Source organism: Carettochelys insculpta, chromosome 13 (genome assembly GCF_033958435.1).
Source record: "Carettochelys insculpta isolate YL-2023 chromosome 13, ASM3395843v1, whole genome shotgun sequence".
NCBI classification, from domain to species: Eukaryota; Metazoa; Chordata; order Testudines; family Carettochelyidae; genus Carettochelys; species Carettochelys insculpta.
Genome location: NC_134149.1, coordinates 5,309,355 through 5,321,518, shown reverse-complemented (window position 1 = coordinate 5,321,518; position 12,164 = coordinate 5,309,355). Strand labels below are relative to the sequence as shown.

The window sequence follows — 12,164 nt, the reverse complement described above, 5'->3', positions numbered from 1 at the left end:
CAGAGATTTCCAAACTGGGGTGGATGTGGTCCCAGTCCCCTTCTGTCTCTGTGTCTGTTGGCTCTCAGCCCTGGCTTGGAGAGGGGGTGGCACATGGAAGTGACTGGGGTGCAAGGTAAAGCTTGGGGACCACTGCTATAAGGGAAAACAAAAGAACTTGCCAAAGCGACTTAGTTCCAGTGAGCATTGTCATTTCTTCAACAGTCTATAAGAATTCTGAGTTTGTAGGACGGTTGAAAGATGCGATGCCCTAGGGGTAACTGTACTGTCACGTGCTTCCTATTAATACATTCAACTCAAGTGTGTGTTGCACATAAATCATTAAAGAAAACCAGTTGTTTGAACTGAATATTTTTACTTGATGGTTCTTGTGGCTGGAGCAATTATATTGCAAAGTAGAATTATTGTATACAAGGTGATGGTCCTGCCATTTAGGTTTTTCTGCAAATTTAAGTAGAAACCAACATCGACAGACTAAAAGCTTGATAGGCAGATGATGATCCACAACCGCTTTACCCAAAACTATTATTAGTCTGTCTGAGGTCCACTGATCATTTCATAAATGAATAGCCGCATCTGACAAATCTAGCATGAGCTTAATTACCCAGAGGGTAAATGGCTTCTTTTAATGAAGTGCCAAACCACAGGATTTGGAAGGCATATATTAGTGCCTTGGCACTGTGAAACTTGACATTTCCTTTATGCAAGTATAAATCCTGTCATAAAAACCCATTTTCAGTCTTGTTTAGAGTCAGTTTATTAGTACAGAATAGCTTATTTCCTTTGGGCTGTTAACAGACTGAGGGGGTCAGAATTTAAAATCTGAGTTATGATTAAAGGTAAAGCTCAGTGAGCCTGATCACTGCTTTGAAATTGGAAAAAGGTGCAAGAAATTGAGAAGTGTTTCAGGGCCACAGGTCTTTGGTTTTGTTCAAAGATCAGAAGGTGCCATAAAAATAACTTGCTCTAATGTCCCAATGTTTTTGGAGGTGTGAAGAAATACATAATTGTGCTTCTTCAGCTGTTCTGTTTTCTCAGAGAATTCCTAAAGTAGGAAGCAGGCCACTGATTGGGCTTTAAAAATGCAGTTCCACTTGCAACAGAAATGAGTTTGGAAGAAAAAAAAATGTTGCTTATATGCTATACGACTTTGGTGCCATGAGCTGCCATTGGAGGAAGGCCGGATTTAGTGCTGTTGCCTCTGCCAAGTTTGATTACTTTGCTCACTAAAGGTCAATGGTTTGAGCGCCTGTAGCAGAGCACAGTGAGAATAACTGTGTAGAATTTTGAATTCTGGTTTAGCAGAGGAGAGTCATCGCCCCATCCCTGTATGTTTGAGGCACTACACGGCTCCTCCCATCTCCCCACTGTATCTGTCACCCTCAAAACCTCGTGTGGGTTGTACAACTCCTATGGCCCATCCCTGCCCAGACTCAGAATGGGAAGTCAGGGAGTTGCAGTGGCTTTATTGTTGCTCAGTTCTTCAGGTGGACAGACACCCACTACAGGTTAATTTTCCCATACTGTGTTGGCAATTGACGTACTCTTGTCAGTGAAGATGCTGGCGCTCAGTGTTTGTCTGCAGTGAGGGACAAGCAGTGACCCCTGAAAACAAGCTCAGTAATGCCTCAATGATGATTATCTGTGAGATGGCAGTTTTTACAGTACAGTAAGCTGGGGGGCTGTGGGAGTGTCTGACTTGGACACACAGTCCTTGAACGCTTGTTTTCTGTGAAAACTAATGAATAAACACAATCTTCTAGACATAAATCCAAACTTTATTAGCTGATCTACTGTGCCAACATGTTGTTTTAAGAAGAGCTAGCCTATAGTGTTTTAAAATTGCATATACATTCATTGTATGTGATGCATCAGAATAACTTCTTGAGAGTGGTAAATTAATAAACCAGGCATAAATGGCATAATTAAAGTAAAAGCTGGAAAGCAAAACCCTCTGACAAGCCAATTTAAAAGCAGGGCTAAACCTTAAGTTGAAATTGCCATAAATCTATTTTAGCGTTCCTCCTAGCTCAACTCATAAGAGTAAAACATTAATTACACATGAAAAAGCCATACCATACACTGGCTTTAAGGGGTAGTATAAGCACAGGCATTTAATATTCAGCTGCTAATGACTGCCTGTCTGTACAAAGTACTCATGAATGCATAATTATGCAGCACCATATCTTCGATCCTGGGTGTGATCGTTGCATCTCCTTACCAATGGACTTTTTTGGTTTCAGTGAGTGGAGATTCGTATGTTCCTTGTCAAACCATTTGTGTCAGATTTCAACTTACAAAATCAGCTTTTGTTTTACCTGGTGCTAATTGTCATGCAGAACAGGCGATACTTGGATATTGAAGGCTATACATAGCATACTGGCATCTCAAGCTTTTATCTTAATGGCTGTCATGAAAGCAAAGTTAGTTTTGGTGTTGCGTAAGTTGTGTTACTGCAGAAGTTTAAAATCAAACAAGTGAAAGAGGTGGGGGCTGGCGATCAGCTCCAGGCTGTAAAATGGACAAAGGCAAGGTTTCATATTGCGCTCCTGCTCATGTAGCAGGCCTTTCTGAACCAGCGCGCACCCAAGAGCAAGGTGCCAGTCCATTTTACAGCAACGGCCGAGGCTGCTCCTTACAGTCTATGGGGACAGTCAGCACAGTAAATTTGCTCATTATGATAGACAAAGCGCCTGTTAGCCAAAGGACGGGCACACTTGGTACACTTGAAACAATAATCATGCCAGGATTGACCTTCGTGGCTGACCACAGTGGATCCTCTTCCAAATCCTATTTAGAAAGACAGGGAGTTATTAGATGATAATTAGTAACCTTCCTTTCAATAGAAAGTATCTTGTTCTTTGCTAAATTCTATTGACTTGCAGAAAGAAGAGAGGGGCTGAGTGCTTTCTTAGAAAGACCAGTGTTCCTTCACCAGTCTAAAATCCACCCTAGCAAGAGCTGGACTTGGTTCCTTATGCTCTATTCTGCCTTGTCTACCCCAGCAAGCCATTTCAAAGGCTGCTGGTAAAGAAACTGTGAAGACCCTAGCAGTTAGATGGCAGCTCTGTCGGGCCTTTCAGGCTCCCTTACATTTCAGCAACACCTCGCTCCTTCCTTTGGCCTGACAGTGTCCACTTTTAAATCTGGTTTGTTTCAGAGTTATTAAAAAAAAAAAAAAAAAAAAAAAGCGTCACCCCCTGAGAGGTTCCCCAGACCACTCAGAGCCTGCTAGGACTCCACTTGTGGCAAGATCGGAATCAGACTGAGTGGCTTACACCCACCACCTCTACCTCTCACCTGCCTGCAGTTTTGCCAACCCTGCAGTGAAAAGCTTTTCCTTCTGCACGTTGTGCCCTCTCAACCAGGGGCCCTGAGCCCTTTTTCTTTGAGTCCCCCTTCTATGTGCTATAAAATCCCCCCAGGTCACCTGTGCCACTAACTGGTTTTCTGCATAGAAAAGGCAGGGCCACTGTTAGCAAACAGGACAACGTCTGGGTATTCCACAGCACGGGACCCTGCAACAGCTAAGTTGCTCAAGCTTTGCCTTCAGCCTTGGGGGCAGACTCAGGGCTCCAGCCCCATCCAGAAAGGCTTTGGTGTTCTGTCCTGAGCCCCAGTGAATTGAATACTGGCCCTGCTTGGTGGAGCCCCCCAGAACCTGCTTGCGCTGCCAGGAGGCCTGGACCTCTACTTGAGAACAGCTGCTCTAACTCTAGCTTTACTCCAGCTCTTTCCAACCTCAGTAAAACAGCTGTCAATATAGGTGCAGTCAACTTGCCCCCTGCTTCATTTCAATGTCAGAGTTTTGGGGACCTCACCTGTGATCCCCCTCAACTGGCTTAGTATTTAATCCACCTTCCCATACTCAGGCATCACAATTAATTATCCTGCTGAGGCAGCTGGGAACTCAGGATGGAAGTGGATTAAGCTGCAGTTAATGCCCTGGTGTCAGCTTGACCATGTTTGAAGGGCTCCGCCAGCCTGGATCCCCCCGCCTCGTGCTAGGTGGTGTTCAATGTAACCCAGACAGCTCCTGCCCCCAGAGAGTTCACAAGTGACCAGACACAGCAGCTGCCTGTGAAAACTAAGTTGGTGGCTTTAGGCAAATATGAGATGTTCTACTAAGTTCTGTTTCTTTTGACAGATGTTCTAACTCTGTGGCCTGGGAAGCCCTATACCTGCTCTAGGAACGCTGTGATGGGTCCAAAAGCCATTCTCAGGTTGGGTTGTGGAGTCTCTGCTGTACAATGTTTTTGTACGGGGTTTTGGAATGAAAGCAATCATCCTCTGCGGTCCACTTTGCTCCTGTATCAAATCAGCCACTAGGACGCAAACTAGCATCACGCTCCATTCGGTGGGTCTAGGCTATTAGTTGCTACTTAAAATGGATTACAATGTGTGTGACGCTGAACATCAGTAAGAAACTAAACTATATCCGCCTCACTGCCTCCTGCTTGCTTACTATAATTTGCTACATTTTTTTTAGCCCCAATGAAGGTCACCCGTTTGTCTAGTTTTAGCCTAGTCCAGTAGGTCCCAACTTTTCCCTAGTGTAGCCCCCACACACACACCCAAACCATTTATGGACCCCCTCCCCCATCAAAGCTAATTCTAGTCGCTAGGTACACTTCGTTAAAAAGGAAATCACAGCATAGATTTTCAGACAGCAGTCAACAGCATCATTGGCAGAAATTTAATTTAAAAACAATTGTAACTTTGCAATTTATTTAAAGTATTTTCTACAATGGTTTTTAGTTCTTTTTTTGTCCCATGGGCCCCTGCAGTACCGTCACGGACGCCAGGTTCAGAACCAGTGGACTAGTCTTCAAGAGACTGCTTGGGGCATGGTCAGGGCAAAGGAACGAGAAAGAACATGGACAGCTCCTTAAGACGGAAGAAAGGCCGGATAAGACACGCCTCCTTAGCTTGTCTCAACCTACCTGTAATGGGGCTGTTGCAGCCAACGCACTTCTTGGCCACAAATGCCTTGTAGCAATCAACGCAGTAGAACTTATCCTCCACAGCAGTGAAACGCTTCCCACCGATCTGCTTGGAGCAGCCACTGCAGACGAAACACTCTGAATGCCAAGGCTGCTCCTGGTAAGTGATTCCTCCGGACGTGATGGCCTAGGGCGGAGAAGATGGTAAAGGAAGCATTATTGCTGCAACCAACAGGGCAAAGCATTACTGGTAGGACTGCTGGGTTAAGCTTTGGGCGAGGTTGGTGCTGGAGGGTGTCCCTTCTCTTGAGCCGTTTTGATTAAAAGATACAGCACAAAGCTGGTTGAGTGTCTCTGTGGGAGCTCCCAGGAAAATGTCTGAGCTGTTTGGCTCAGCAGGGCAGCCATGTTGCTCTGTAACTTCAGCAAAAATCAGTCCTGTGGCACCTTAGAAACTACAAATTTCTGAGGTCATGAGTGTTTGTGGGTTTAATTGAAAAACTAAGATTTCAGTTAAAAAGGGCCAGGTTAATCCAGCTTGTTTTGCATGTCTGATCAGAGCGATGCTCCCATAAGTAAAGGGCCCCTTCCAACCCAACAATGGCTCAGCGACTTACATTCTTGCACTTAACACACAGCTTGGCAAACTTATGTTCATGGCACGAGACACAGTAGATGTCCTCTCCTTTGGGGAAGAAGCTGCCTGTTCCTATCACTTGCTTGCACTGGCTGCAGGTGAAGCATTCCTTGTGCCAGAAAGACTTCTTGTATTCAACGTTTTGGTCACCTGCAAGAGAGAGCAACAGGTTGCAGGTACAGGATTTTGCTTGGTCCATGTGGCTCCCTATTAATGCTTTCAGGGCCCTGGATGCGTGACCGGTGATACAACTAACTAAACAGCAGGAATCGATAAGCAAGAGATGGATAAGAAAACAGAAAATGTCATCTTGCTGCTATATGAGTTCCTGGTACCCTCCTGCCCCCCCCCCGCCCCACACACACACACAACTTGAATACAGCATGTAGATGTGGTTGCCCCATCTTAAAAAGTCACATCGGAATTGGAAAAGATATAGAAAGGGGCAACAAAAATTTTAGGGGCATGGCCCATCTCTAGGAGGGGAGGTTATGAAACCTGGAACTTTTCAGCTTAGGAAAGAGATGGCAAAGGGGCAATATGATGGCGTTCTATGAAATCATGACTCGGGAGAAGAGAATAATAAGTGTTGGTTACTCATCCCATAAGATCTAGGGGTCACCACATATAATTAATGGACAGCTGGTTTGAAACCAAAGGGAGTTAGGTCTGCATACGATGCACAGTCAACGTGTTGTGTTCCTTGCCAGAGGCGGTGAAGGCCATGACTATCGCAGGATGCAGAAGAGAGTTACACAAATCGTGCCGGATGAATGCAGCAGTGGCTGGTACCCAGGATGGGCTGAGGTGGCGTGCCTAGCCTCAGTTCTCCAGAAGCTGGGAATGAGCACTTACTAACTGTTCTGCGCACACCCTTCGGGACACCTGCATTGGCCACTCTCGGCAGACAGGATACTGGACGAGGTGGATCTTTGGTCTGACCCAGAGTGGCCTCTCTTATGTTTGAACAACCCCCTCCTAGTGCCCCGGTGGGTTTGTCCTGGCTACACCCTGACTGACCACAGGCACAAAATGCCAAGCGTGCTAAGATAAAGCCCGGGCCCATACAGGGCCAGATTTCCAGCAGAGCTTGGGCTCTATGTTGTCCACTCTTTTCCAAAGCACCCAGCTGTGCCCATTGGGCCACACAGGGCTGCCAATGTGCCACACTGACCAGGCTCGGCTCTTTTGCCAAAATGGGCTCTGGTTCTGCTCCCTAGCTGGCAGCTAAGCAATCGTCAAGCCCCTGGCTCTCCTCCCTGGTATTTTTAAGGGACCAGGATTAAAAAAACAAGTGCTAGTATAAGGTGTCAGCCAAAGGTGGTAGGGGCTAGTCTCAGGCTTGCCTAGCTCCTGTCTGAGGGGTTACGCCCAGCCTGGTTCTCTAGGTTCTCAGGCCCATCTTCTTCCTGGGCAGGTCAGTCTGATGCCTGGGAGTGGTGGATGTGCTGGATGGGAGCCACCTAGTCAGTCAGCCAGCTCGGGGCCCAGTGTGACAAATGAGGCCAGGAGGCAAAGTAATGGATTCTGCTATAAGCCAATACCCCAGGCATCAGGTCTGTCTATAAAAAATCAGACCCTCTCCTCACCCTAGAGTTGGGCTATACCCTGAGCTGGGAAACCAGCAGCCGGGGGGCCAACAACTGCCACAGGGCAAGGTGGGAGGGGGGGACCCATCTCCAAGCCCCCAAAAGGGCCGGGCAAGAGGGAAGGTGCTGGGCCTAGGGCTGTCAGTCCTTAGCGCTGGCCAGCCCACAGTGGAGAGTGGCGCTTCAAACCACCCCTTTGCTGGCGAGTCTCCCAGCAGCCGTACCTGCAACTATGGCTTTGAAGCAGCCTTTGCACTTGTTTGCACCTTCAGCGGCACCGCAGTTGCTGCACCAAACTTTATTGTTTTCCTTTAGCATGAAGGGCTCAGTAACCAGAGACGCGTAGCACTTAAAGCAGCGGAAGCAGGTATCGTGCCAGTAACGGTTTTTGAAATGCAGCTCCTGGAAGGACAAGACCAAAAATAAACCAGGGTGCAACGCCATTAACTCCCGCCGCAGCTCCTCCAACACCAACAAGCTTTCACCATTCTGGTGCCCCTTTTCATGCCACCTATGTTGCCTCGTTAGCGACTGGCACACACCTACCGTGACAGACTGCAGCCAGTTCTGGGGTGGAGGGCAGCAGCCAGACAGCCACCGAACACCAGCGGAAGAACAGAACATATTGGCCAGGGACACTATGAGAACACTGGGTTCTTTCATAGCCATCGTGAGCTACAGGGGATTGTTTTTTTAAGATCCCCTTGGAAAGGCCCACAATGGGGTAGATTGCATGGGCGATAACTTATTGCACGCTGAAGCGCCGCAGTGGGCGTGGCATGCTTGGCAAGCCCTTGGAGGGAGTGGTTCCTTGCGCATTTGTTGTCACCATGCCGCCAAGGTCGGGAGAGGGGCGCTGGTACTTGATATGAGGAAAAACTACTTCACCAGGAGGGTGGTGAAGCATTAGAATGCGTTGCCTAGAGAGGTGGTGGATTGTCCATCCCTTGAGGTTTTTAAGTCCCGGCTGGACAAGGTCGTGGCTGGGATGACTTAGTGGGGTGGGGGGGACAGCAGCGAAGGGTCCTGTGGCATCTTATAGACTAACAGAAAATTTTGAGCATGAGCTTTCGTGAGCACAGACTCACTTCATCAGATGCTGGTCTTGGAAATCTGCAGGGCCAGGTATAAATAAGCCAGAGCAAGGCTGGGGATAACAAGGTTAGCTCAGTCAGGAAGGATGAGGCTTACTACCAGCAGTTGATCTGGCGGTGTGAACACCAAGGGAGGGGAAGCTGCTTCTGTATTTAGCCAGCCATTCGCAGTCTTTGTTTAAGCAGAGCTGAAGGCATCGAATTTGCAGATGAATTGTAGCTCAGAAATTTCTGTTTGGAGTCTGGTCCTGAAATTTCTTTGCTGTAGGATAGCTACTTTTAAATCTGCTACTGTGTGGCCTGGGAGATTGAAGTGCTCTCCTATGCATTTTTGTATATTGCCATTTCTGATGTCTGATTTGTATGCGTTTATTCTTTTACGTAGAGACTGTCCAGTTTGTCCGATTGTATATAGCAGAGGGGCATTGCTGGCACATGATGGCATAAATTATATTGCTAGATGTGCAGCTGAATGAACCCACGATGGTGTGGCTGATCTGGTTAGGTCCTGTAATGGTGCTGCTTGTGTAGATATGTGGGCAGAGTTGGCAACGAGGTTTGTTGCATGGATGGGTCCCTGAGTTAGAGTGACTGTGGTCCGGTGTATAGTTGCTGGTTAGGATTTGCTTCAGGTTGGCAGGTTGTCTGTGTGCAAGGACTGGTCTGCCTCCCAAGGCCTGTGAAAGTGGGGGATCATTGTCCAGGATGGGTTGTAAATCCCTGATGATGCGCTGTAGAGGTTTTAGCTGAGGACTGTAGGTGATGGCTAGTGGTGTTCTGTTGGTTTCTCTCTTGGGCTTGTCCTGTAGTAAGAGGCTTCATGGCACATGTCTGGCTCTGTTGATCTATTTTTTCACTTCCTCAGGTGGGTATTGCAGTTTCAAGAATGCTTGGTAAAGATCCTGTAGGTGTTTGTCTCTGTCGGAGGGGTTGGAGCAAATGCGGTTATATCTTAGTGCTTGGCTGTAGACAATGGATCGTGTGGTGTGTCTGGGATGGAAGCTGGAGGCATGAAGGTAGGCATAGCGGTCAGTAGGTTTACAGTACAGGGTGGTATTGATGTGGCCATCGTGTATTAGCACCATGGTGTCCAGGAAGTGGATCTCCTGTGTGGACTGTTCCAGGCTGAGGTTGATGTTGGGGTGAAAGTTGTTGAAGTCCCAGTGGAATTCCTCCAGAGTCTCTTTCCCATGGGTCCATATGATGAAGAGATCATCAATGTAGCGTAAATAGAGACGGAGTGTTAGTGGACGAGAGCTAAGGAAGCGCTGTTCCAGGTCAGCCATGAAAATATTGGCATATTGAGGGGCCATGCGGGTACCCATAGCTGTGCCGCTGATTTGAAGGTATATATCGTTGCCAAATCTGAAATAGTTGTGTGTGAGGATAAAGTTACAGAGCTCAGCCATCAGATGTGCTGTAGCATCATCAGGGATACTGTTCCGGACAGCATTTATTCCATCATTGTGTGGGATGTTGGTATAGAGAGCCTCTACATCCATGGTGGCTAGGGTAGTGTTTTCTGGTAGGTCATCAATGTCTCGCAGTTTTCTCAGGGAGTCAGTGGTGTCTCGGAGATAGCTGGGAGTGCTGGTGGCATAAGGTCTGAGGACAGAGTCCACATAACCAGACAGTCCTTCAGTGAGAGTGCCAATGCCTGAGATGATGGGGTGTCCAGGATGTCCAGGTTTGTGGATCTTGGGTAGTAGGTAGAATAGCCCCGGACGAGGCTCTAGAGGTGTGTTGGTATAAATCTGTTCTTGTGCTTGTGTAGGGAGTGTCCTGAGCAGATGGTGAAGTTTCTTAGTGTATTCCTCGGTGGGATCTGAGGAAAGTAGCCTGTAAAATTTGGTATTGGAGAGTTGTCTGGAAGCCTCCTTCTGGTAGTCAGACCTGTTCATGATGACAGTAGCTCCTCCTTTATCTGCCTCTTTGATTATAATGTCAGGGTTGTTTCTGAGGCTGTGGATGGCATTGCGTTCCGCACGACTGAGGTTGTGAGGCAAACGATGCTGTCTCTCCACAGTTTCTGCCTGTGCGCATCGGCGAAAGCATTCTATATATAGGTCCAGACTGTTATTTCTACCCTCAGGAGGAGTCCACGTGGAGTTATTCTTCTTGTGCTGCTGGGAGGGTGTCTGTGTAACGGTGTGTTGGTCAGTGTTGTGTTGAAAGTATTCTTTGAGTCTGAGACGGCGAAAGTAGGCTTCCAGATCACCGCAGAACTGTATTATGTTTGTGCGGGTGGTGGGGCAAAAAGAGAGTCCCCGAGAAAGAGCAGACTCTTCTGCTGAGCTGAGTGTGTAGCTGGACAGATTGACGATATTGCTGGCTGAGTTAGTGGTACCACTGCTGTGGCTCTGTGTGGCAGGCAGGAGTTTAGACAGCTTGCAGTCCTTTTTCCTCTGTAGAGTAGTGAAGTGTCTGATGTAAATCTCCTGTCTTATTTTAGTAAAGTTCAGCGGTGTGGAAGTTTGTGTTGAAGGTTGGTTTTTTTTATGAAAGACTCCAGATTTGAGAACTCTTTTTTGATGTTCTCCTGTTTGTTGTACAGGATGCTGATTAGGTGGTTCCTCAGTTTCTCCAAGAGTGTATGGCATAATCTCTCACTGTAGTCTGTGCAGTATGTAGATTGCAAAGGATTTTTCACCTTTAGGCCATTTGGTATGATGTCCATTCGTTTGCATTTGAAGAGAAAAATGATGTCTGTCTGAGTTTGTGCAAGCTTCCTTGTGAGGTTGATAGATTTCCATTCCATATGGCTAAATGCAGTGCATTGCATGGTGTCAAGTATCGGAGGGGTAGCCGTGTTAGTCTGGATCGGGGGGGGTTGATCCTGCTTGGAGCAGGGGGCTGGACTAGATGACCTCCTGAGGTCCCTTCCCGCCCTGTGATTCTGGACTTTCATCTTGACTCAGATTCTAAACTAGGCCGCAACAACAGAGAAATAGTTGATTTAGTGCCACAGCCTTACAAAGGCAAGCAGGCAGCTAAGCTTCCTTGCTAACAAGATCATTCAGGGCAAGCCCCAGACCTGCTTTTTGCTGGCCAAGTGGTGATGTTTTGCCTGGGCTCTATGCGGGGAACATGTCTGCTGTGCCATATTTACCTCACACATTTGTGGTGCCTGGTGAAAAGCGCGACCCAGGCCCCTGCCTATCTCCCCAGAACCTTGGATTTCACAGCACGCTTCCACCAGTGGCAGCAGGAAGCCAGAGCTGATGGGCCCATGCAGGACATGTGCCCCCTCCCCCACCATTGGATGTGCAACCTAATCTTTTCCATTCATGTGCAGAATAAATATCTGTGTGCACTGAGGCAAGTGCAAATGTTCACCACTGGTAGACACTGGCAGCATTTGACTCAAGCACACAGATGGCATGATATACTGCACGGAACTCTATTTTTCAAATAAAAGTTTCATGTAAGAACACGAAAACGACAACTGAACGTGGTGGCTGGGGAATGGACTGTGAGCCTGATGTCAAACCAAAGGCTGGACGATGTGTTATGTATCACCCCTTCAGAACAAGGGGCAATGGTCTGAAGTTACAGAGGGAGAGGTTGGATGTTAGGAAAAAGTATTTGCCCAGGAGGGTGGTGAAGCGCTGAAATGTGTTCCCATGAGAGGTGGTGACATCTCCATCCCTGGAGGTTTTTAAGTCCCAGCTTGACTTAGTCATGGCTGGAATGACTTAGATTTGGTCCTGCTTTGAGCAGGGGGCTGGACTCGATGACCTCCTGAGGTCCCTTCCAGACCTAGGATTCTATGATTCTAAGCCTGACCCTCTGGCTATGTCTACACAAAAGCATTATTTCGGAATAATCTATTCCAGAAGAGGTGTTCCACAATAGCTTATTCCAAAATAGCACAACGACACACAAAATGCATTTTTGAAAC

The 12,164-nt window shown here is 47.4% G+C and overlaps 1 protein-coding gene across 3 annotated transcripts in view; it reads right to left on the bottom strand.

The window, feature by feature from the left end:
* Positions 1–1,757: 1,757 nt before the first annotated feature.
* The window catches only part of FHL1 (four and a half LIM domains 1), a 52,024-nt gene continuing 41,617 nt past the window's right edge, over positions 1,758–12,164 (bottom strand). For all 3 annotated transcript variants that reach the window (XM_075008146.1, XM_075008147.1, XM_075008145.1), the window contains exons 3-6: positions 7,394–7,571; positions 5,561–5,730; positions 4,944–5,130; positions 1,758–2,790 (exon numbers count right to left, since the gene is read on the bottom strand). In XM_075008146.1, the coding sequence (XP_074864247.1) occupies positions 2,636–2,790; positions 4,944–5,130; positions 5,561–5,730; positions 7,394–7,571 (690 nt within the window). In that variant the 3' untranslated portion in view covers positions 1,758–2,635. The remainder of the gene's footprint in view (positions 2,791–4,943; positions 5,131–5,560; positions 5,731–7,393; positions 7,572–12,164) is intronic.